This window comes from Phalacrocorax carbo, chromosome 1 (genome assembly GCF_963921805.1).
Source record: "Phalacrocorax carbo chromosome 1, bPhaCar2.1, whole genome shotgun sequence".
Lineage (NCBI taxonomy): Eukaryota > Metazoa > Chordata > Aves > Suliformes > Phalacrocoracidae > Phalacrocorax > Phalacrocorax carbo.
In genome coordinates this window covers 154493692-154517588 of record NC_087513.1, presented here as the reverse complement: position 1 = coordinate 154517588, position 23897 = coordinate 154493692, and the positions used below count along the sequence as shown (strand labels likewise).

Genomic DNA, 23897 nt, shown 5'->3' with positions numbered 1-23897 from the left:
GTTATATGAGGGAGAGAGAACAGGGCAAGAGCTATGAGCAGCATCCTATACAACAAGCACAACTGCTCATGGGTGAATGTCTGATTTATAAAGATTCTGATCTCAGTGATGTGAATTATCAATGCTTTGAGAAAGCTTGTTGTAAGGGACTTTGGTACAAAAATGTAAAATTCCTGGATCCCCGGCAGGCTTAAGCATGAACTAAATAGTGCTGTAAGACTCCGCCCTGCCAGAAACTATGAGCCTCTCCTGAACACGCGAATGGGCTGAGAATTGAAGTAGCCCTTTAAGGTCAGAAAGCAGAGTCTGGTAGTTCAGCAAGGGTTTCAGGTCCATAGCTTTGGACTTAGGCAGCTGAGTTCCAACTCAGACAACTTCAGGTGCCTTCATCTCTTTTCATTATCCTCTCTTGGGAAAATGTGGGAGGAAAAATGACGAGGCTAAGAAAAACAGTATCATTAAGGGTTACGCTGCATGCAGAGTTCATTAGCAACAGTATGTGTCCAATAAAAGGGTAATTCATGAATCATTAGTAATGGCCACTAAACTCATGGGAAGTATCTTTTTGTAATTACTCTTTGGCAGATAAAAAAAGAGCTGAAAAACATTGCTAATGGAAAACAAACTTTATCTCCACAAAATAAACTAGCAACAAAGCTTGATGAAGATGACAGGATTAACATGAATAAGGGTACATTTGCTGATATTCTTCCCAGTCCTTTTGAAAAGATTGTGGGTAGCTCGATGTACTGAATATAAACGACCTCCAAAAAGAAATTACCAATTTTTAAAATAACACACTCAACCTTTTCAGGAAAAATTCAGGTGAGAGTTACACAGACTGCCATCACTTGGTTCTTCTCTGGCAGTTAAGAGTTAAGCTAGATGTATTTTCAGAATTGCACATGAAAAGTAAAACGCTGGTACAGTACTAATTCTCACTGCTCCGTACCATGCCACAACGTGCCCATCAAAAGAGTAGCCTCTTCTTATGGTAAAATCTTTACAATAATATTCAAGCATAATTATGTTTATAAATTATACTAACAAATTACTTACACTATACACTATTATTATAAGTAAAAGTAAAGTAGACTAAAAATAAATATAGATTTAAGAGTTTTATTCTATAATCACATCATGTTTCTCTTGCTAAGGATGACAACAGAAGGCAAAAGCGTACTCTCGGTGTGCAATTCCAAGAGTGCTCCTATGCCAAAATGGGTTCTCTTGCAGATATCAAGGGAACTTCACCTTGAGGTTAGTGCATACCCACAGGGATAATCTACTTTCACTGGGTTTACTACTCATAAAAACCAGAAAAAACTAGCACCTTTCTGATTTGGTGCGGCTATTTTCCCGTGTAGCACACCGACACTCCTCACTGTAAGGGCTCTGACACGGACAGCGTCTCAAGCCGACCATCCCAATGTTACAACAGCAGCAAACATGGCACAAGGATTCTAGGAACTGTTTAGTCTAAGCCAAAACCACTACTAAAACCAGTGAGCCCTGCCAGGCCTGCTCTGGCAACTCATCTCACTTGGCTTTGGAATGGCTTCAGGTTAAAATAGCTCCTCAACATCACCACCACCCTCCCTGGTGTAATTCTGACCTGAGAGTGTTTCTCCAGCCCGGCTGACCATGCCACCACCTGAATGGTTGTGGTGACACCAAGGATGGTGTAGAAATGAGGAAATGAGCAGCCAAAGGTCAGAGGGCAGAAGCATTCCTAGACAGCTTGTTCCAGGGTAACGTTCTCATGGATTTATGAGTCCTTTTCACTTGTTCATCCACTGCCTCCTTCCTCCTGAGCGCCCATACGAAATGGCCTTTCTAGCTACAGAGAGCTTCTCTGAGCTCCTCCATCTTCATTCAGCCTGTGATTCCACATTAGAGGGAAGTGTATTTTTTTGCTTTTAAAATGTGTGACTAGGAGCACTCATTGCACTATACAGGCATGCACAGAATTGCATCCACCACTCAGCTTTATAACTGGAGAGATGCTAAAATTACAGACCACAGGCCAAACATGTACTGAGTTTCCTACTCAGGAATGAAGAGTACGCTTGATAAGAGAGCTTGGAGGAAACAAAGTAAAACACAAATCTTGGAGTATTTTGGAACTGCAGAATCACAGTTATTTGGTAGGAAATAAAACTGAGATCTTGAAAACTTCTCCACGAACCCCTCTTCAAGCGAAAAATCAAAGGAAAACTGACTGGATGCTACACCACATGCCCTCAGGGCCAGAAAGTTAGCCCTGCTCCATGCTGTGTATTAGCATCGATGTAACCAATGAATCCTCCCTCATAGTGGTGGAAGAACCTTCTCTTGCTGATAGCTAATGTTGTTTTACAGCTGAAAGAGCAAGAAAGCAGAAATCCAGTTCAACCACAGACACAAGTTCATGCACACACACACAATCACGTGACAGCGAAGGGGTAAGCAAGTAACCTGAGTTACGTCAAGGATATTTTTCATATTATTATTATTGTCAGAAAACCAATGGACATTTCCTGTATCACCTTTACTTTCCAGACATTCATTATTTAGATTCCTCCTATAGACAAGTATAATGAGAATACCCCATTTTTGATACCTCTTTATGAACTTCTAAGAGACCTCAATTCCCTCCTGTTTTCTCATTTAGTGCTAGCAGAAGAAAGCTTTTACAAAGAACAGATTCTAGGTGTTTCTGTAAGTTGCAGCTGTACTTATCTCCTATTCCAAATTACCAGGTGCTTTCCTTTCAGCTTCCATTTTCACAAGTGACCTTTAGATCTAATTAATTATCTACTTAAAGGATACTTTAGGACGGCATATCTACGGGCTGCCTTGATGTGATATGCAAATGCTTTGCCAGGTGCTGATGCCATCAACAGAGCACCCTCTTGTCACATTATCTGTCAGGTCACTGGTTTATAGCAAGCTGTAGTGGGCTGGGCTGGGCTGGGATCAAGACAGTGGGCCTTAACACATGCCTTGACATTCTGATATAAAATCATCAGTGTTCCCTGATATCAAAGCCATTTATTATTAAGTACAATGCTCTTTGTGCACTACTACACAATACTTAATGTGGCAGTTAGCCTTTTTCTTGAAGTGTAAATAAATATTATTTTCTGTTTCTTCTCTGTCTACATTTACAGACAACTTCACAGATATATTAATCAATTAGCTGTGTCCCAAGTTCCTACTTTGAAGAAAATGCTGAAAATAGTGCATTAGGATATTTCTTAGGTTTAGCAAAGTTATTACACCTAAAAAAGAGTTAATATTTAAAAGAGGATAATATGAATACACAATAATGATTTACTAATATTTCTTGTACCTCTGCTTAAATGTCACTGCTCACTGGATAAATAACTATGCCGTTCTGATTATGTTATAAAAAGGTTACCATTTGCTTCAACAAATCAACAATCAGTTCCACACATAATTAATTTATACATTTATAATTTAGAAACTTATAAGCTATGCTTTCTCATAAACTACACTTTTAAAAGCAATATTTAATTACATTATTCAGATGTATTTGAAGACAACATACTGAACATACTCACAGGAGTCTCTATCCGCATAAAAAGAATGCAATAAAAATGGATATACATGATTGTATTTATGTGCTAATTTTAAGTATTTTAACTCTAAAACAGCATTATCAGCTGCTTTTGAGTATCATATCCTCTCCATTTCACAGTATTCAGTTTCCTTATAATTAGGGGTAGTTCAAGAACAATTATACGATTTATCAAATAGATCAGCCTTTATTCCTGGTCAAATCAAAATCACCTTTATCCCCCACCCCCTCAAAGTTCTGCAAACCCTTGCCAATATTTCAGCCAACAGCAATTGTCAAAGCGACAAGATCGAGCAACGAATTTCTCTGAGCAACTACACCAAATCCACCAGACTCATTGCTTTCAGCTAGGATGAAGGAAGGGAAGGGATTAACAGATTTGGGGATCAAAAGTTCCAAGTGAACTCAGTGTTTCACCATTATAAACCCAGCATATTCAGATGAAACTCTCTTTCACTGGAGATTTCTAATACATTTATTCACAGTCCTGAAGTTATTTATCACTGCAACAACACTGTGAATAAAGGAACTGGGTGAAGTCCATTTTGAAGCGCCAAATAAGAAGCCACACAATACAGGTGCCCCAACTCAGAGGTTCATCATTTAGCTGAGGACTTCCCATTTTTATTGCCATTAGTTTCTGTTTCTAATCCTGACCCATGTAATATTTGCAAACATTCTTTACCATTAACTCTTTGATCCTAATTAGATACAGCTAGATGGAGTGGCAACTCCCCAAGAGAATGTATGAACTTGAGATGTAATTAAACCTTTTTCAGTTCTATTTCACTCTAACGTATGATACAGAGGTCAGTACACAGAACGAAATCAGCTGGAGGAAAACATAAAATGGAAATCTCAACTGTTGAGTCCTGGGGGAAACAGCTGAAAGGCAGGAGTTGCAAATTAGTTAATAGAAAGATAAATTTTCACCTGAGGATAAAGCACTGGGGACGCTGCTCCTGGAATAGCACGTGGTAAGCTCTTTCAGCACAGGAAAATATATGTGGGGGAAGTGAGGAACACAGTTTTCCAGAGTTACTTAAATAAAGCTGGGTGACCTGAAAAATTGTAGAAAATTAACATGATCAACACATTTCAAACTAATTATGCTTCACCCCTTAAGCCTGGGTCTTTTGTAAAGCTCTCTAAGCATTATGAACAGAATCTCTGTATGCATACATGTGGTACCATTACAGCATCTATGAAGATTTTAATTAAAGAAAACAGAGCTGTAAGCATAGAAGATCTAATTAAGATACAAAATTAAATGTAACTACAGGACTCAGCAATACTGGTTTGTGCATTGAGTCAAACAAAACCTATTCAGTTATTTTTTTATACCTCATGATTATAGTTCCTCAATGTCTTGACTTAAAAATCTTACAAACAAAACACAATCATCTCATGAAAATCAAAGCCTTAACTGATAAATGAATTCATTTATTACATGACAGAGCAGTGCCCCACAAATACTCCCTCTGCAATAGAGAATAACTTGTGATACATGTAGCTGCCAACAAGTACTGTCCTTAAAGCTTAAATATGAGTAGAATCAATTATCTGCTACTGAAACCTCATTTTTTTATGAGGATATCTTGATGTTCTTTCAGCTAATATCAAGCAGATTTCAGAAAAAGTAGAGAGTCTGCCAATATCTACAGCTCTGTTCTTTCAGAATAAATAAATATAATAATGAAAATACAGATGTGATTTAGGTAAGATTGTGAGCAGAAACACTATACCATTTTACAAATATCCTTAAATAAATTAATTTACCTACCTTTCTATATAGCTTTTGAAAGACCTTCTCATAGGTTTAGAAAATTAACACAGGCTGGGGGACAGTTGGAACATAGGACTTTGCGCCCATCGCCTGCACGGCGTCTGAACTGAGTGGCCTGGTGTGGAGCACAGGCTGCCATTTGGGGCCTTTCTGCACCACTCAAGGTCATCATCTCCATGAGTGTGTTTTGGGCAAGGGGGTGTGAGCTCAAACAACCAATGTGTCTATTTTTGCAAGTTTGGCAGTGGGAGAAACCACCAAGGTCATCTTACACATCAGGAACTATTTTTAAGCAATTGAAAGTGCTCCTGCTCATACACAACTTTAGCAACATGGCTGTTTTACAAGTAAGACACAGAAAAAAATTGTGGTACCTTGGAAGAAATTAATTTCTTTTCTAAAATTTCAAAACCTAATATTCTCTCAATATCAAAAAAAGTATATATGTTAATTAATTTGAGCGGTTTAGACTTCCAAAGGAATTACATGAATTCACTGAAAAAGACCTGCACTGTAACGTTCTGAAGAGAGAATGCTTACCATGGTAGAATAAATAGGAAGCTCTTTAAATGGGTTAACAAGCAGCAGTTTATCACCAATGTAGGTCTGAAAAAATAAGAAGATATTATTGCTTTATTAATTAAGAAATTAAATCTTTAAGGAGGCTAATGGTTTTCCTCCAGAAGGGACTTTTGGCAAAGCATCTTAAATCTAGCTATCAACATATTAAACATCATCTGCAAATTCAGAGCTTTTAACTTCATAACTTTAAACTGAGATCTACATTTACAATTCAGATAGCATTAATTATTGTTTTTGTAATAAAACTGAGTTCTTCATAATGGAAAATTATGCATAGAAGAATTGCACTGCATATATTATTGGTAGATTACTTGAAAGTTAATTTGAAACTTACTATTTGCTAAACTACAAAAATGTGACATGCCTACCACATAAGCCAGCTTCTCAAGCAATTATTTTTATGAGATAGATGACAGAATTTACAAACGTTGTATTAATTAGACAGAAGTGATACAGTAAAATACGTTGCTTGTGGGACAAGACAGAGCAATTGATACATATACAAGTATTTACACATGCGTATGTGTATATGAACAGATGTACATGAATACAGAAAAAAAATCCTGGCTGTATTTAAAATAGCAAACCATCCACTGAATACAATGGTGCCAAGATGTTATTATTTCATATTTAAACACTCCTATGTGAAAGATATACTTAAGTATAAGATTGTAGGTCCCCCTCGCTGCCACACTTCTAACTCCACATAAGTAGCTGCTGCCATATCATGTGCTCAGAATGCAAAAACGCTGGACCCCTGTCTCTGAAGAGGTCAGACAACAAACCATCATGTGAACAGTCCCAGTCATGCTGCCTTTTTCAAAACGAAGTACCTTGGGCGGGTGGGGGGGCAGAAAACGTCACTGTTGGGTTTTCCTTCAGAACGGCACTCTATTAGGCTTGCCGAAACATGAAACAGGACGTGTTCAGTGCTGGGGAGGATTTTGGTTTGGAATTGGATCAAGGGATTTTCCCTCTAAGTCCGAGAAGCAAATCACCCAAAGATGCAAGGGTTTTCAGCACTGATGCTGACACTCTACCAAAGCACAATGGCTGCTGTTGAGCAGAATATTAATGATCTCTGCCTATAAATTTCCATTAAGCTGAGAATGCTAGAGCAGGGTATGAGACCCTCACAGGTAAAATCTCCAGTATTTTAAAATAACAGACAACTTTTTTAATACATATAAATACTGAATATCTGTGGATCCTCCTGAATTCAGTTAAATTTATCTGTGTTTGGCACCTTCAAAAGTGAGAGAAAGCAAAAGAAATACTCATAATAAAATAGAATTTGGTCCATGAGTCTAAAAACCAGAATTTTTATTATAACTGAGTGCTATAACAGGTAGAACTGAAGTTCCCAAAGTTTCAAAAGTATTCACAGCAACATGCCGATTCCCCATATTCCTTTAGTCTAAACACTGCAATCAACGTATACATTTAAAACCAGTCTGCACGCTTCACATTAACATGCCGCTCAGCTGTTCAGTAAGTTTGAAATAAGCTATGAATAAGAAATGAACAGGAACACCAAAATTTGCAAGTGCAGATTTTTCTCCAGAAGTAATCTACACCAAAGCAGATGTCTCCCAAGTTTAATAAGGCAAAACCAGGAAAACCTGCTTTGCAAAAACCTTGCTGTAATTATTTCATTTGGTATCTGGATAATTAATGTTACAATATAGAGAATGTTTTCTGTAATATAGGGAGAGATAATGAGTAATTAAATCTCCATGCTGAATTCTAAGTTTTTAAAATCTACATTTCTTTTAAATTTCAAGTAATCGTGTTAATCAAGTTAACATAATGTTAAAGGCGGAAGGATCTTTTGGCAGTTTGAGAGGGAAGATTACATGTGCCCATCCATTTTTACCAATACTCTTGCGCTGTGAAATAAACGCAGATGATTTTTATCCCAACCTATTTGAAGTGTTATTCCATTTTATATTTCTGCTTTCCCTATATAAACTTGAGAAATTGCACTCATACGTCCTGATCCATTTAAACATTAGTCATGAGTCTGGGGCAGGTGGCTGTCCAGTACTTGTGACAGTATTTTTCCTGTTCTCTCATTTGATCCTTTTTCAAAGCTTACTGTTGATGGGTGAGTAGCAACTCACATATATCTGATTATTATTGAAACGCTTCTGAATCTCATAAAGCAGGCTGCTGTCTGTGAGCTCACTCAGAGAAGCCAGGTCGTCATTTGGAGCTGGAGGCATTAGCTTGATCTAGAAAACACAAATTAGAGAAACAAAGTAACTTCACAATGAATCATTCTGTACTGTATTGTTCTAATCCAAAGTATAAGCCTAGATCACTAGGTTTTTTGGAAAAAAAATGCATTAGGAAACTGGAAAGTCACTCCTCTCAAACAATTACACATCATTAATCTTAAGCAAGAAAAGAACATCAGAATTTGTTATCGATGTGAAGGTGTAAAACTGCATGAGTCTGATGGGCTCTTAAGAACATAGACCCCTACTCGAGCGCCGTTTGCTATCCCTGAACCCATAAAGATTCCCAGCTCAAATGCAGGTTTCCTGCTCTCTTCATTAAATGTTTATGGCAGAAGAAGTCAAGACAATAAAAGTTAGCACACCTGTAAGCTATTTATTGCAGTGTTCAACAAAGCTCTCATGCTACTCTTCATCATACAGGATTTAAAATTCTATTGGAATTTTTCCTGCAGAATAGAAGGGAGTTAATAAGAAGTGGGAATCACACTGTCAAAGAGACCAGAAGAGACTCAGAAGCAGCTACTTCAGGCAAAAGTGGCAAGTGAAATGGGCTTAATATTTCTGAGATTTAGGAGGAATAGCATAAGCTCTGCCAGGTAAAGTAAATGCTAAGGAAACCAAATCAAAATCCAAAAGACAGAATAGGAGACAGAAGAAAGAGTCAGTGATAAGAGAAATTTGATTAACGTCAAAATAAACATGGATACATTAAGCATTGTGCTTATAAATTATGATCAACACCTAAAATGCAGGTTGACTCCTTTTTTACGTCAGCCGAAAGAAAATAATTTTTGCATCTCGGCAGAATACCTGGAAAGAGAAAATTCTCATGGGAACGATGGCAGAATGGAGATGTCTCTGACGGGTTTGTTCAGAGTTTGCTAAAATACCCTCCTGGTGTCTGTTTTGAGGATGGACAATGAAGATGAAACTCCTTTGTTCTACTGTTCTGTTTAAGATGAAGGTTCAGGAGAAAAGCAGACACTGCCCTTCCTTGGAGGCCAACTCGGCATCCTCAGCCTCTGGCAGCGGCCTGTGGCAGGAAGCCAGGGACAGAAGCAGCAAGCAGACTGGGAGATTTCGGAGGGAACACGGAGCGTGCTTCTGGCAAGAGGAAGACCCCAAAGACTATGGATACCGATGTTTAATACTGGGCATCTGATCCCAAACTACCAAACTTTTGTTGTTTCCATGGGTTCAAGGTCCAGTTCAGATATCATGGAGCTCTGGGTTCTTTTCCTACACTTGTCAGAGCTGCACGGTGTGATATTGCTGAAGAATTTAATCTAATGCCTCAGCACTTCTAGGTTCTTGAAACGTACATATGAACACTCATTCACATGTGATTTTTTAGACACCCACAAGCAAAGACCAGGAGGTTTGTAGTCATAAACAAGCATGATGAATTAGATATGATTTTGTATCTTCTCTAAATCATAGATCTTTGGCTCTGTCAAAATTTTTCTTCTAAAGATAGGAATATTGAATACCAGTATCAAAATATTCAACTAATAGTCATAAAACAGATGGCATTGCTTACTCTTCTATTTTACCAAGAAGAAACAAACAATGCACACCAGACGCCACACCCACAGAACCACTAGCCCGTATGACATAAAACAAAATCTTGCTGTATTTTCTGTTTAAATTTCTCACCAGCTTCACTCATATTCATATGCTGGTATGGTACAAATGAAGTTAAAGAGCCTTTAAACCTTCTCTAGTCTACAAACAGGGAAATACAAATGCAAATTGTAAAATATCAACCTCACACTTCATACTACACTAAATATCTCATGGTTCAAGGTGTTTGTCAAAAAATGACTGCTCTCATGTCAGCACAAACAAACCCAAAACAACAAAAAACAGACCCAAGACACCTCTTTTTATCTGTACTTACTGCACGTTTCACTCACTCTATGCCACTATGAATATTTTTTCCTAGCTTCCAAGCTTTTTTTATGGTCTTAGTTATCCTAATATTTTGCAGTTGCTCACAGTCCAAACAAACTGTCAAGTACTATACTTGATTTCCAGTCACTTGTGCAACTCAGCCTACTCTTGTAATCATGTAAGTCCAGTACTGAATAACGAGACACAAGCTTAATCACTGAAGAAGTGCAAAATAGAGCAAAATTAATTCTAAGAAATATTACACAGCATGTATGAAGCCATAGCTCCTCACAGACAAAAGCTATGTGCAAGCAGGGCTTGCAAGGTCCCAGCTTCTGTTGAGTCCCAGAGCCCTGCAGTACCTTTTATCTATGGAGAACACGCTTCTACTATTTTCTCTTCTTCAAATGCTACAGCTAGTATTGCTTATTTGTTTCTTGTAATAGCATCGCGGAGATTTTCACAACATAGTGAACTTCAAAGGACTTCATGTTGGGACTGACACAGTGACTGGAAAAATTTGGGGACCTCTGCTTTAGTCTTTAATAATTTCCTTACTATTCCTCTAAAGACAAATATATTCAGTAGAAAATAATGCTTAAAACAAGAAAAGGAGGAAACCGGGAAACTCCTCACAGAAAGCCGAGTCCTTTTTTTATCAGCTCTACCAACAGACAATAAATGTTGACGACTAAAATGGTATATGTAAACCTCATATGCATGTAAGAGCATGAGTATTAACAAGAGATTTTCAATGTTTTCCCACTCACCCACTAAAACAGGAAAGGCAGGCATCTAATCTGCATCCCACCTGCAACAGATGTTGAACTAGACAGATAAAGTAGCAACGCATTTTAAAAAAGGAAGGAAAGTAAGTACCTAACAACAGTAGCTCTAGATGTACTTGCTGCATAGATGTACAAGGACAAGAGGCAGTAGTGCCCAATGGGACTTCAGTGATGCTTTCTATTTCCTTCTTTCCCCGTAATAATGGTGAAAAAACACCTCTCATTCCATTAAGTCCAAAGAGCAATAAATGTACAAATGCAAAACAGGAAGTACTCAAGGAGATTTTTACTAGACTTAGCTGATGTAATGATTGTTTTTTACATGTATGTGTAAAATGTACTTACTCCAACACATAAACTCTGCAAATAGGCCAGCTGAAAATTTCATGATGTCCCTTCCCACAGTCCTTACCTCACTGATTTATTTATCTCAGAAAAGATGGACACCAAAAATGGTGGAGTCTATCAAAATGTTACTGTGACCATTCTCCTTTTTCCTTCCTATTTAAAATACTTGCTTTTTAAAATATTTGTATTTTCAGGTCAGAAAGCAGAATGTGAGTTGCAAACAAGACAGACAAACACAGGTTCCCTGCTGTATCTGTGTCTTTCTGTCTACCTATTCTGGAGGTGCATTCCTCACCCTATTAAGGTGAATGAAGATTTTTTTTGTCACACAGAAGATGACATTTTTGTTCTTTTATTTTTAATGATAGCATTTGGATGTAAGGCTGGCCAGAAAACAAGAATTCCACTTGGCAAACAAAAAGTTAATTACATGTTGACATATGTTTTTGATGATGCACATTGGAGTACAACAAAATTACCAAAGAATCCCAAGAACCTTTTTTAAGGTCTTTGTAGGTGAAAAGCAGATGGAAGACAGAAGCCTGTGGCGTCCTTCCCTGTTAGTGTGGCCACCTAGCTTGCGGGACTAACGCGGGCAGAGGTCTTCACTATAAGCCCTTGTGTGCTATCAAAACTCAGAACACCTGTGCTAGAGAATGAGCTTCTCTTAATCTCCTCGATTAAGATTAAACCTACACTAGGCTAGAGACAAATGTGTTTATTTGTCAATAAAAGGGGTTTGGATTCGAGCACTGCCCAGGGGTTCTCCATATTTTCTGAACTGTTAGCACACTTTCTTGCATGTTCTTGGCTCATGCCAGCCAGCACTCAGGCAGATAACACCCAGGTATCACTCAGGTCACATGTCAGTGGTCATTTCCCATGGGCTGTTTGGGCACAGCCCCATCTGAGGGAAAAAAGAGTTTTGCCTTATGGATGCGCACTGACAAATCCCACATATCCTTAGGCCAGAGAACAGGTCCTGGCTTGTTTTTGTTTCATAATCTAGGTATACCAAAGATGCTGACTCCATAGACAGATGGTTAGAAATGTGAAGTGCTCAGTTAAACTCCAAGTAAGGGAATTGAAATCTTTTCCCATTAACTTATTTTTTCTACAGAGTTTAGGATTTGATGATTCAGCATTTTCTAACACTCTTTGCATCAAAATTCACAGCTCAATGAGCAAATAAATCACATAGAAATTAGAAACTCTAAATGCATTAGAGTCACAACCAGTTTGACCTGGTAGTAAACATTATTTCCATTATTTTAATGACTTATTGGTGGGCTCCTTCAAATTCTGTTCTTCTACTTTTCTGAGCATACAGATGAGTTTTCTCAATTTTTTTCACCTCGATGCATGTATCTGGCTACTGAACAGATTGCATGATGCATATTTTATGAGACATAAAAGAAAAACAACGATAAATACAACATAAGTTCCAATAGAACTACACCTCTGGAAGTTATTAGGTTTTGGGTTTCTTGTAATGCTAACAATGAAGATTCCTATTTACTCATTTAAATTACATGTACTTAACAGCATTCACAACCTGCTCAGGTAATAATCTCTAATGGTTTCCATTTTTTTAAATACATATATTGCTGAAATAAGTACGTGTCCTGGCTCTTATGTGTAGTACTACGAGACACGTGGTTGTCCCTTGTATATGTGGTAAGTGATTCCAGAACAATCAAAGGGCATCAGGGGGTACTCGATCACACAGTTCATACGGCCAACAATATGTAAACAAGAATTATAAGCCAAAGACAAAATATTTCTTTAAAAAGACCCAAGTAAGAAAAAGGAAAGATTTAACCTCTATTTGTTTGTAGCATGAAACACATAATTGAGTTCCAGGCCAGTAATTCCAATCTGCGGTCAGAAAAATATCCTTCCCAGCTGAGAGGAAGAGAAATTGCCAGCTATGATAAAATTCTGGAAATTATTTCTTTGTTTGGCAGCACATACCTTGACATTACAGATGATCAAAGAGCATCTTTTATCTAGGAGAAAGCAAAAGCTAATACAAGCCAAGAGAGACCCAGAATGCTTCATCAATGTAGTCATTTGATCCTCCTCTCCTATGCTTCATGTAATAAAAATCTCACTTCATGAGAAATAATATTTTGTTAAGGCTCTTTTTCATTATTTTTGCAATTAAAAAAACCCCTGAGGCTATGTATAAATTTGAGCTGTTAGTTTTCTCAAAGCCCAAAAAGTTACGAGCTTTTTCTAATAAAAATGCATGTTTCTGATGTATTAAGATGATTTTTTTCTCTCTGATCCCCCAATAAAGACCTAATCTGCATGCCATATTGCCTAAGAATGTATGAAATTTCTGACACAAAGCAAAGGAAATATCATGCTGATCTATTTCAATAATATACGAATCCAAGTAATGATTCCACATATCCTGTTGAAAAATTGAAGAGTACTTGATTACTTTGAATGTAGTTTGGAATGCAACTGGTGAGAATAAAAGATAGTAAAACCCATTAGAATTAATATACCCAAGAGGCGGGGGCAGGGGGAAGGGGATGTTCAAAGTTTTCCTTTGGTATCAGCACTAAAGAAAAATTTTACTTCACAAACTGTGAAATTAAAAAAAAAAAATAATAGAAATGTGTTACTGGGAAATACCAGCTCTGGAAACTAACGTCTATGTATTATATACACAAACATGGATACGATATACCTACACCTGCAGTTCATGTCAGGGCAGGCGGTATAGAATACTGTCCCCATCCTCACAGGGTAACAAAAAATACATTAACAAGAATATTCAAAGGACACAGAAGTTTTGGTCTTGGTTGCTTTTCTTCAACTAAGGCAGGTTTTTCTGCCTCTTGACTCCTGGGGCCAGGGGCCAGCTGTGATAGGTATCTCCTTATTCCACAAGAGAAGAGGATGGAAGAAACAACACTGGTCATCGTAAGCAATATGTTTAAGTTACTGCAGCTTAATGTTCTGTAAAAGACTGAGACTGCCAATAAATACAACCAAAAAAGCATTAGCAAGCACATGCCGAAACAAGAAGTATCTATGACAGAAAGGCCAGTTTCCAGGATCACAATTACGTCACTTTGAAAAAGAAAAGGCTCATATTTTCATTTGTCGAACATGGGAATTTTTTAGTTTACTAAAATTAAACTATTTTTCCTTGAAGTGACTAAACTCTTTTACCCTCTTTTGTCCATAAGAGCCAAAGCCTATTAAGCCCTTGCCAGCTGAAAAGTTCTCTTAATCTACAATTTTTTTAATGCAACCAGTCATTTATAAACACAACAGCTGGAACAGCAGAGTTTCTAACCTATCCTGTCCTAGCGCTGACTTCCCAGACAGGACTGTTCCTGCTTACCCATTTCCAAGGGAGCACCACTCCTTATTCAGCAATTGCAGATGTTGGGCAAGGTTTGCAGTTCCTGCTGCTTCTGAAAGACCACAAGACACCCCTTCCTTCTAGCTCGTGTAGAGCACAATTTCACAGAGAGTTTTCTGCAGAAATTCCCCAGCTAGTGGAGCTAAAAGAGATTCATCTTTATTTCTGCTGTCTTGCCTTTGAATTGTAACCGCTGTGGGAAGTTGCACTGAAGCATGGTGAAACAGTAGGAGGAGTAAAGTTTTGAAAATCTGCCCTGTGACCCTGAAGTGACCCTAGATCATGGTGGAGGAGAAAACCACCAGCACGAAAACCTCTGGTTGCTCTTTCTCACCTGGGAGATCAGCTGCTCTTCTTCCGGTCAGTTTCTGTGTATGTTTTACTGCACAAACTCTAAAGCAAAAGTCTAGCCTGGGGATAATGAGAACTTGAATACTTTCACCTAGGTCCACACCAAAACAGAATCAAGCAGAAGGAAGTATATGTGTTCTCATGCACACTCCCGCTGAACATCTAGAAGCCAGTGACAGTCTCAGCAAGAGCCTAAGCTGAACACCTGCCTCTCTTTTCCTACAAGAATAAGAGGGTTTCTTCTAACAGGGTTGCAAGCATTTACTTTTCTGACCAGCAGTGCTTCTCTTTTGGATTAACCGTGTTTTCATCGCATCACTGCGCAGTCAGCAAGGCCAGAAACTGTATGACATGAAACCAAGACGTAAGCCAAGTGCAAAACATCTTGTGGTATCTTCTGACTGAACAGGCAACTGAGTGCTCTCTGCGATTCCAAAGCTGACGACCTTCAGAGGTGGACTCGTATGACTGACACATGAACTCACTGATTGATCTCATATGATTAACACTTTCCTCTGAAACACATTCAAATAAAAAGCAGTGGAGTGTCCATGATTCTGCCAAGGCAGTATGCAGTCTTTCTGAACTGAATGTGGTTTAAATGGAATTAGTATCTTGCTCTTTTGTCACGCTTTAAACTCACAGTAAATTATTTTAAACCCCTCCACCCCCCAATTCTAAAGTAGCTTTTTATTAAATGGCTAAATACTTCTGGTATATGTGTTTCCCAAATAACAGAAAATAAAAGCCCTTGGACCAAAAAACCCCAACCCCAACCCAAACAACAGTTAAGTCCTAAACATCCAAAGTTAGGACAGGACAGGCTTATAAGCAACAGGTAAATCCTTTGGCATTCACCCTCTACGCTGAATGAGATTATGATCCTGTGGAGAAAACTGTAAAAGGTATCCACAAAATCAGTGCCTGTGTCCTAATGCATTAACACAAGAAAGGGAGTTAACACAGCAGCTGTCAATCTGGCCATTCCTATCTTTAAATTACAGTCACTATTTTGCACTGTAATATTCCTTAGACATTCTTTTTGGTTTGCAGTCTCCCTTACAGGTTGTTCTCCTTTCCTTCGTAAACCAAAGTTGGAGACAAGAGCACGCTTTGGGCAGCACTAGCAGCTGTCCCTCCCGTGTTGTGAGCCACGTAGAGAGTTTGAGGAGCTCGGAGCCCTCTGGCTGCCACGGCCCCTGACCTGCCACCAGTAGCTGGCAGGAAGCAGCTCTTCACTTTGCAGGGAGGGAGGAACTCTTTGCAGGGCCTGACTGATTGCAGGGAGTGATCAAGGAGACAAGGCTCCACGGTGCAAATGATATTCCTGTGTGGGGAGCGGAAAAAACTACCGTGGTCTTTGGCTTCACGAAGTTTACGATCTCCAGGCCTAAGCCCTAACAAACATTTGGAGAAACTGCAGGCCGTTACCTGTTCCAGTTTGGCCGTAGTGCTCACAGTGACATTTTCAGACGCACTGTCTTGAGATTGCTGCTTGCATAAGCCTTTAGCTGCGTCTTTAAACATGGTGTCTTTCTCCAGCAAACTGTCCTGCTTGGCCATCGGTAAAGCCAGGGGATTGCTACAAAGAGAATCGATAAAGCAGTTAGGCCCCTCCTGAAGGTGTCAGGCACAGAAAAGGTTGCCAGGTGTGGGTGGCACAAACACAGAACTAAGACACAATTCAGGGCTGAGACACTAGTTCCCGCTCCAGGTACAAAAACAAAATTGGTGAGAAAGAACCTGTTCACATAGGTTGGTCTGTTCCCAAAGACACAGAGCAAAACGCTTTAAAATTCACCTTTTTGCATACCTTTTCTGAAGCAGAACTGAGCAAGCCAAAGAGAATATGCATGAGTCTGCTTTTGACAGCACCAGGCTGGCAAATCAATAGCCAGTTTGGAAACTGAATTCAAAATACACAGTTAACCTACACAGAATTCTTCTGAAAATGTTTTGAAATAATTCAATAGAGACATTGCCGTTGCGGTTAATAAAATTAAATTCCACCACTTTTTAGCTTACTTTTAATCAGACAATATCCAAGATATATTTTATGACCAAAATCTGCTTTGGATTTGTGGTACACTAAAAAGACCCCAGGCAAACAGCAAACTCCTGAAATTACTGCAAAAATACACAATATTTGTCATTCACACAGAAGTTAATCCTATTCTTACATGCATGGGGGTGTTTTCCCTGCTGACACTTCAGGCCATATCACACTTCTGACAAGTAACAATGCCAAAACCTGGGATGATTTTGGCAGTGGTTTACATCCAGAGGAATTAGTGAGGAATCAGCCCCAGGAGCTGAGAACACAAACGGCTTAAGAAATAATCATCTGGGCTCTGACAGTGCAAATGAGACAATCTCATGGAGTGTACAGCAGCTCCTTGCCAAAATGTGTGTGTAATTTCTTTGAAAGGAAATGTGGACTCAATGTGGGAATAGCACATTCCACCACAGGATAAAGCCCAGATGTCAAACTTAGTTAAAGAAAAAATCTCAGTTTTACTCAAAGTTACTTGTGTTTCATCATTAATTCCAATAAAGCCAGGATTATACACACAGTTAACTCAAATGAAGTGAAGGAGGACCCATAGCTAACATTGATTTCCACTGCTGTTGGAAACAAAACTGAAACATGGACATCGTTTTAGAAAGGTGCAGCCCTAAGCAAAGGCAAAGCACCTACCAGGCAGAATTCACTGGAAAACAAGTCAAAGTAGTTTCCCATTGGAAAAAAATACATGAACAAACCCTTTCTTCAGATGAAACCCTCAGTCTCCAAACATAGAAAGAATTAGTTTCAGCATTCTGTAATGAAATATACACAGATTCCTTTCTAATTATGTTTTGCTTCAGACACTTTAATGTAAAATGTCTAGAGGAACACTAGAGAATTTTTTTTAACTGCTTTGATTCACCTAAGATAAATTTGCCATAAATTTATTTACCAAATGTCATATGGGCAAAAGATTCAAGAGCCAACAGGTTCTGCCTTTTTTCTTGATTTGGGTTGCAGAACAGAAAAGCCATGAGCCAAGTCTTTTGATGCACTTGGCAATTAGATGTCATAGAATAAGAGATATCAGTGTTTAGTCAGTAGAAGAAATGAAATAGCTGTGACACCCACATGCAGAAATGTTCAATACTAATTCACATTTTACCTAGACTCAGAATTGAACAAAACATAATTAAATACAAAGTTTTCTTCTTGAGTAGTCTTTTGCTGTTGTCCAAAACTGCTCAAATTCCTTTGCTCTCAATTATTTTTAAGATTTAATCACAGGCAAAAAGAAGAATGATTTAAAGAAAAGTGTAAGCCAAATGTGTTCAAATATTAAAAACCAAAGCACTTCCATTTATAACTTTTTATTACTCACATGTTGTTTCTCATAAATTGTTAAGATCCAGGATTTTTTTCCTGTAAATTTGAACCTTACCCATTTGATCTTACCTATACGATAGATACTAGAAACACTTCTTAAAATTCAGCTGTAAACTTCTTGCAACCAAATAAACTTTTCAGGTGTCACAAAAGATAAGTAGGTTGTAAATCACAGCAAAGTGTGGGGAAAAAGGTGTCTACTGTTTCCACAGATACATTTTGAAATTAAGAGGACAAGAAGTTTTGGTAGCAGAGAGGCTGCAGGGGAGGCTCTGTGGGAAGAGGCCACATGCTGCTCCATGCTTGACATGGTTTCAGCCAGCTGTGCAACAGACCCACCATAGGACACAGCTGGGCCTGTTGGCCACGCTGGTGGTGCCTCTGTGAAAACACATTTAAGAAAGAGGAGAAAATGCCACAGGGAGAGAGGAAGAGGGAACAAAAAGACTGAGAGACAAAAGAGGGACCACCAAGGCCAGAGGAGTAGGAGGTGTTCTATGGCAGAGCAGGCACCACCATCCCCTGCAGGGACTTCAGTTATTTCTCTCTGCCACTGCTTCCTTCTTGCTCTTTTCTTGTGTGGCACATGGAGGAGCCACGCTGGCGCGGGTACACCCCTGGAAGGACTGCAGCCCGTGGATAGGTCCACACCAGAGCAGCTATTTCCCTGAAGGCATTGTGGCCCTTTGGGGGAGCTACACTGGAGCAGGTACTCTCCTGCAGGTACTGCAGCTTGTGGAGGAGCCAAGCCAAAACACAGGAAAAGTGCAAGAAGGAAGAAGCGGCAGAGAGAAATAACTGCAACCCTGCTCTGTTGAACCCTGAATCCCTCACTGAAGGGCTTAAGTGTAACTTGAGATTTATGTATATATGTGTGTGTCAGTGTGCCTGTGTGTATATGACTAAGAAAGCAAGAAGGAAAGAAAACACTGTCACAGTAACTAGTACATACATAATATACATGGATTTTCACCTACCTGAAGGCTTTTCATTATTGCAGTTAAGAAGATTGGGATTTGCCCAGTGCATCAAAAGCAGCTTCACAAGGTTGGTCTAAAATGGGCAGAACCAGAGGTGTTTGACTTGGCAGAAGTAGGACAGGAGCAGTGTACCTCTCATTCAGTTTACTCACTCCTTCCTGCACTAGCTGAAGTCATACGATAAGCCACAGGCAATCCCTCCAAAATACCACCTTCTGCAGCTACTACGCACATTGGTATAAATCACAAAAGGCAGAATAAAATAGAGTTCTCGTACGATTTCAGTGTACCCTCAGCATAACTCCACCCCCAAAGTCTCCCTCCATCCTTACACGTGTAAACACATCGACATCAGCAAGGAAAAAGATTAACCCTCCATCACCACCTGTCATGGCTTAGATCGCAAATATTTCTTTATGCCTAGCTAATTCAACAGCTGTGTACCATCACTGCAAAGGGGTCTGACTCACAGCCATCATGGAAGTAAATCTGTTCTCTGTCAGTAGTAGAAATTGGCACGTTTATCTTATGTTTACCAAATCCATTTAACGTATTAGCAATGGTAGCAATCATAGCACAGTAGAGCGGGGTAGAGTATCATATAATGAAAAAGTCTAAAACATATTTTTCAATTCCTGCAAGAATGCTGCAAGCGACTCTTTTTAGTGAGCTCTTCTATCGCTGCACCAAACTCCCTAGAGGTATTTCTCCATCAAAGGCTGTAGTAATGTCTACCTTGGTAAACTGGTTGGTCAGAAAGCAGTAGGAAACTGCACGAGGAGCACAAGATACATTTAGAATGTGAATATAGAGCTCAACTAAATGAGAGAACTGTTTGCACTTTTGCATATATGCCAAAGCAAATAGAATTTATAATGTAAATGGAACCAGCAGGGGAGGCCAGGGTGAGCACAGGGGAAAGTAAGCTGTGCAGAAAAGAAGGGATTCTTCAGAGCAGAAGAAGAGAGCTACAGATAATTGACACCTCAACTGGAAGGCAGCTAAGGAAAAGAACAGTAATTTGGCATCAAAACAAGCAATAGACAAATAAATGAATAAAGGCTAAAGAGGAAGGAAATCATTGCAATAAACCCAATAAAATTCAGTATGGATTCAGTGTGCAGGAGGCAACTTACTACAAAAGACCATGATAAGGAGGAGTTGGTTAAATGCAAAAACCCCACAAACTTCTAGTCACAGAAAGCCAGGAAACTATTGTTGCAAATTTCTGTGGAAATAAAGAGATCTTGCTCTCCTCAACTTTCTAGTGCTGGCTTTCCATTCTGAGAGTAATGGCAGAAAACTCAGCAAACTGTGCAAGCAGAGAGGAAGCCATAACAGGTTTATTTCCAAATCCAATTAGCCCTGCTTTCAGCTGAGAACCCTCAACACATATATCTCTGTGTTTTTTCATTATGGAAAACTGGAGCATGCTTAGTCATTGAGCTGGCTAAATCAGCAGCAGTAGCATAAGCTCATTAACAGCCATGCTGAAAAGTGGCAGCGGTTTTACCAAAGGAGGGGGGTTTTAAATGCACTTTCAGTTTAGCAACAACACGCAGCTTTCTGGGTTACCACAGTTCTGGATTTATGCCAACAGAAGCCCCTTCACGCTGCAATGTCAATGCTTCCCGCTGCCAAAGAAATAACTCCTGCTGGAAATGCTCGATGCACGCCCCCAGCACTAAGGTATTCGGGTCACTGCTAATTTCTGTTACCTGCTTTTGGATACGCAAAACTGTCTGTGTTAGTTTTAACCTCATTTGTTTATGTTTTAGACGGAGTATTTTAAAATCCAATTGCCAGATCATCAGAACTGTGCCTGACAGTAGAAATATTTGTAGAGTAATTACAGCAAATTCTCACTGTCCAAAGGTATCTCACTTGCAGAGTTACAAATAAAGTAGATCTGACTATGTTAAGAGAAACTTCAATACCTAGTGAAATATTGAAGGCCCTAAGACTAAAATGACAAGATATATTTTGATTCTTATTTCCCAGTGTTGCCTTTGCCAGTTCATACAAATGAAAAAGCCAGAAGCTTTTTCACCAAGCCAGAAGCTGCTTGCCCTTGTTTTCAAAGGCCTTCCTAGACCCTTCATGCTTTAGCTGTTCCCACTCATTCAGCATTCAGACTCCAATTCCCACCTCACATCAGTCTGTGATACATTTTCAAATACCCGTTTCTGTGCTTTTTCTAGGCTGCACCTTATGCTAGTAAGGAATTCTTCAAAACCTCTGCAAAACTACAGTGCAAACCTCCATTGACAGCCTGTTCTGATGTGATGTTTGCCAGACAGAAAAGCGGGCAAGGCGCTGCCATTCCGCCATTCAGCAGGACTGAAAATGGCTCAGTGGCTGGGCCCAGAGGGTGCTGGTCAGTGGCAAAAAGTCTAGGTGGAGGCCAGTAACTAGCAGCGTACCCCAGGGATCAGTACTGGGGCCAGTCCTCTTCAACACCTCCATTCATGGCCTGGATGATGGGGCAGAGGGCACCCTCAGCAAGTTTGCAGATGACACCAAACTGGCAGGAGCGGCTGATACCCAAGAGGGTTGTGCTGCCATCCAGGGGGGCCTCGACAGGCTGGAGAAATGGCCTGACAGGAGCCTCATGAAGTTCAACACGGAGAAGTGCAAAGTCCTGCGCCTGGGGAGGAGCAACACCAGGCACCAGTACATGCTGGGGGCTGCCCAGCTGGAAAGGAGCTTTGCAGAAAAGGACCTGGGGGGTGCTGGTGGGCACCAAGCTGAACATGAGTCAGCAATGTGCTTTGGCAGCAAAGAAGGTTAATGGGATCCTGAGATGCATTAGGAGGGCTGCTGCCAGCAGGTCAAGAGAGGAGATCCCTCCCCTCTACTCAGGGCTGGTGAGGCCACACCTGATGTACTGTCTCCAGTTCTGGGCTCCCCAGTACAAAAGACAAGTGGGTGCAGTGGAAAGAGTCCAGGAAAAGGCCACGAAGATGACTGGAGCACCTCCCATATGAGGAAAGGCTGAGAGATCTGGGACCTTTCAACCTGGAGAAGAGAAGGCTCAGGGGATCTCATCGGTGTATATAAATACCTGAATGGAGGGTACAAAGAGGACGGGCTCTTTTCACTGGTGCCCAGTGGCAGGACCAGAGGCAATGGGCACAAAGTGAAACACAGGGTGTTCTATCTAAACATCAGGAAACACTTTTATACTGTGAGGGTGAACTAGCACTGGTACAGGTTGTTCAGTGAGGTTTTGGAGTCTCCATCCTTGGAGACATTCAAAAGGTGTCTGGATATGGTCCTGGGCAGCTGATCCTGCTTGACCAGGGGAGCTGGACTAGATGACCTCCAACCTCAAATGTTCTGTGGTTCTGTTTTATGTGGAAAAATTTACCTATGGCTCTTCCAAAAAAGACCAATTTTTTTTTTCCATCAGAATCAATTTGTTAGGAAACTTTTAACAGTTTGAATATTTGAGGACAGGGAAAATTCTTAATGAAAATCTATAAAGAAAGATTACATTAATTACAGCTTTGCATAGACAAGATTAAAGAAAAAGGGGGTTTGTTCGTGTAAAAACTCTGAGCTTGATAAGCAAGACAGAATGCATAATCAGATGTGCAGGCAGACCACCACAGTGACACCAAAAGAGCTATGGGGATTTTTTTCCAAACAAGCAAGTGCAAAAAAATAAAAAAGCAGCCTGCCTACAGTGAATGTGAGCTTTAGTCCTCAAAGGAACTATTGCAAGGGAATAAAGTGCAACCCCCACTAATGGGAGCAACACTTATGATCCAAGAAGCTAGAGGAACATGCACAGATGAACTGAGAAAACACTGGCTGGACATGGGAGCATTGGAGTTGAGCAGTTCTTTAAGCCTAATGAAACATGGAGCGCAACACTGAAAATAAAAAGCTATAAGGAAAAAAAGGCAGCATGAATTAATTTGCTGCAATAGGCACATCATGAAGCCTTCAAATACAACTTTCCCCTGCCAAAGAAGGGGCTAAGTTTTACCACTCATTAAATGTCAGCTATGAAAGCCCAACACTCAGTTTCATAAAACACAGGCTTAAGAGCACCAGTGCTGGCCAGCCGACAGACTGCGAGGCCTGTTGCCACAGACAAGTGACTGCAGTGACAGGGTAGGAAATATGGGGCATGAAGGAGCGATAGAGGTTCCTCAAGAATCTCCCTGTGCACTTGAGGCCACAAGGGCAGCTCCCAGCTGCTCTCAAGCCATGTTAGTTTTACCACTAGTGAATTATCTGGGGAACAAAATCAGTGCTCCTGAAAAAAGTGTCTTCCTCTCCCATACGGTCAGATATTTTCCTCTGAAGCAACGCACAGGACACTAGATCTGTGCCAGCAGCTGCAAAGGGCAACCTGCTGGCTCTGGCTGAGCTTTGAACTCTTGAGTCCCAGTGCCACTACCTCAGATCGTTTATTCCCTTTTCTTTACCATTGGAGAGAGACCTGCAAATTCAGAAAGCTGGTGATTTGATGCAAATGTCCTGATGTGCTACTTTGCACAGCAATGAATATGCATCATCCAATTTACATGCACCTCAGCTGTAAATTCCTTCA

At 39.9% G+C, this 23897-nt stretch overlaps 1 protein-coding gene across 1 annotated transcript in view; it reads right to left on the bottom strand.

The window, feature by feature from the left end:
• Nucleotides 1-23897, bottom strand: part of LOC135312493 (unconventional myosin-XVI-like) — a 78254-nt gene that overhangs the window by 2028 nt on the left and 52329 nt on the right. The window contains exons 7-12 of the mRNA XM_064446392.1: nucleotides 19331-19406; nucleotides 17488-17584; nucleotides 16391-16541; nucleotides 8075-8185; nucleotides 5910-5975; nucleotides 4517-4644 (exon numbers count right to left, since the gene is read on the bottom strand). Coding sequence (XP_064302462.1) covers nucleotides 4517-4644; nucleotides 5910-5975; nucleotides 8075-8185; nucleotides 16391-16541; nucleotides 17488-17584; nucleotides 19331-19406 — 629 coding nt within the window. The remainder of the gene's footprint in view (nucleotides 1-4516; nucleotides 4645-5909; nucleotides 5976-8074; nucleotides 8186-16390; nucleotides 16542-17487; nucleotides 17585-19330; nucleotides 19407-23897) is intronic.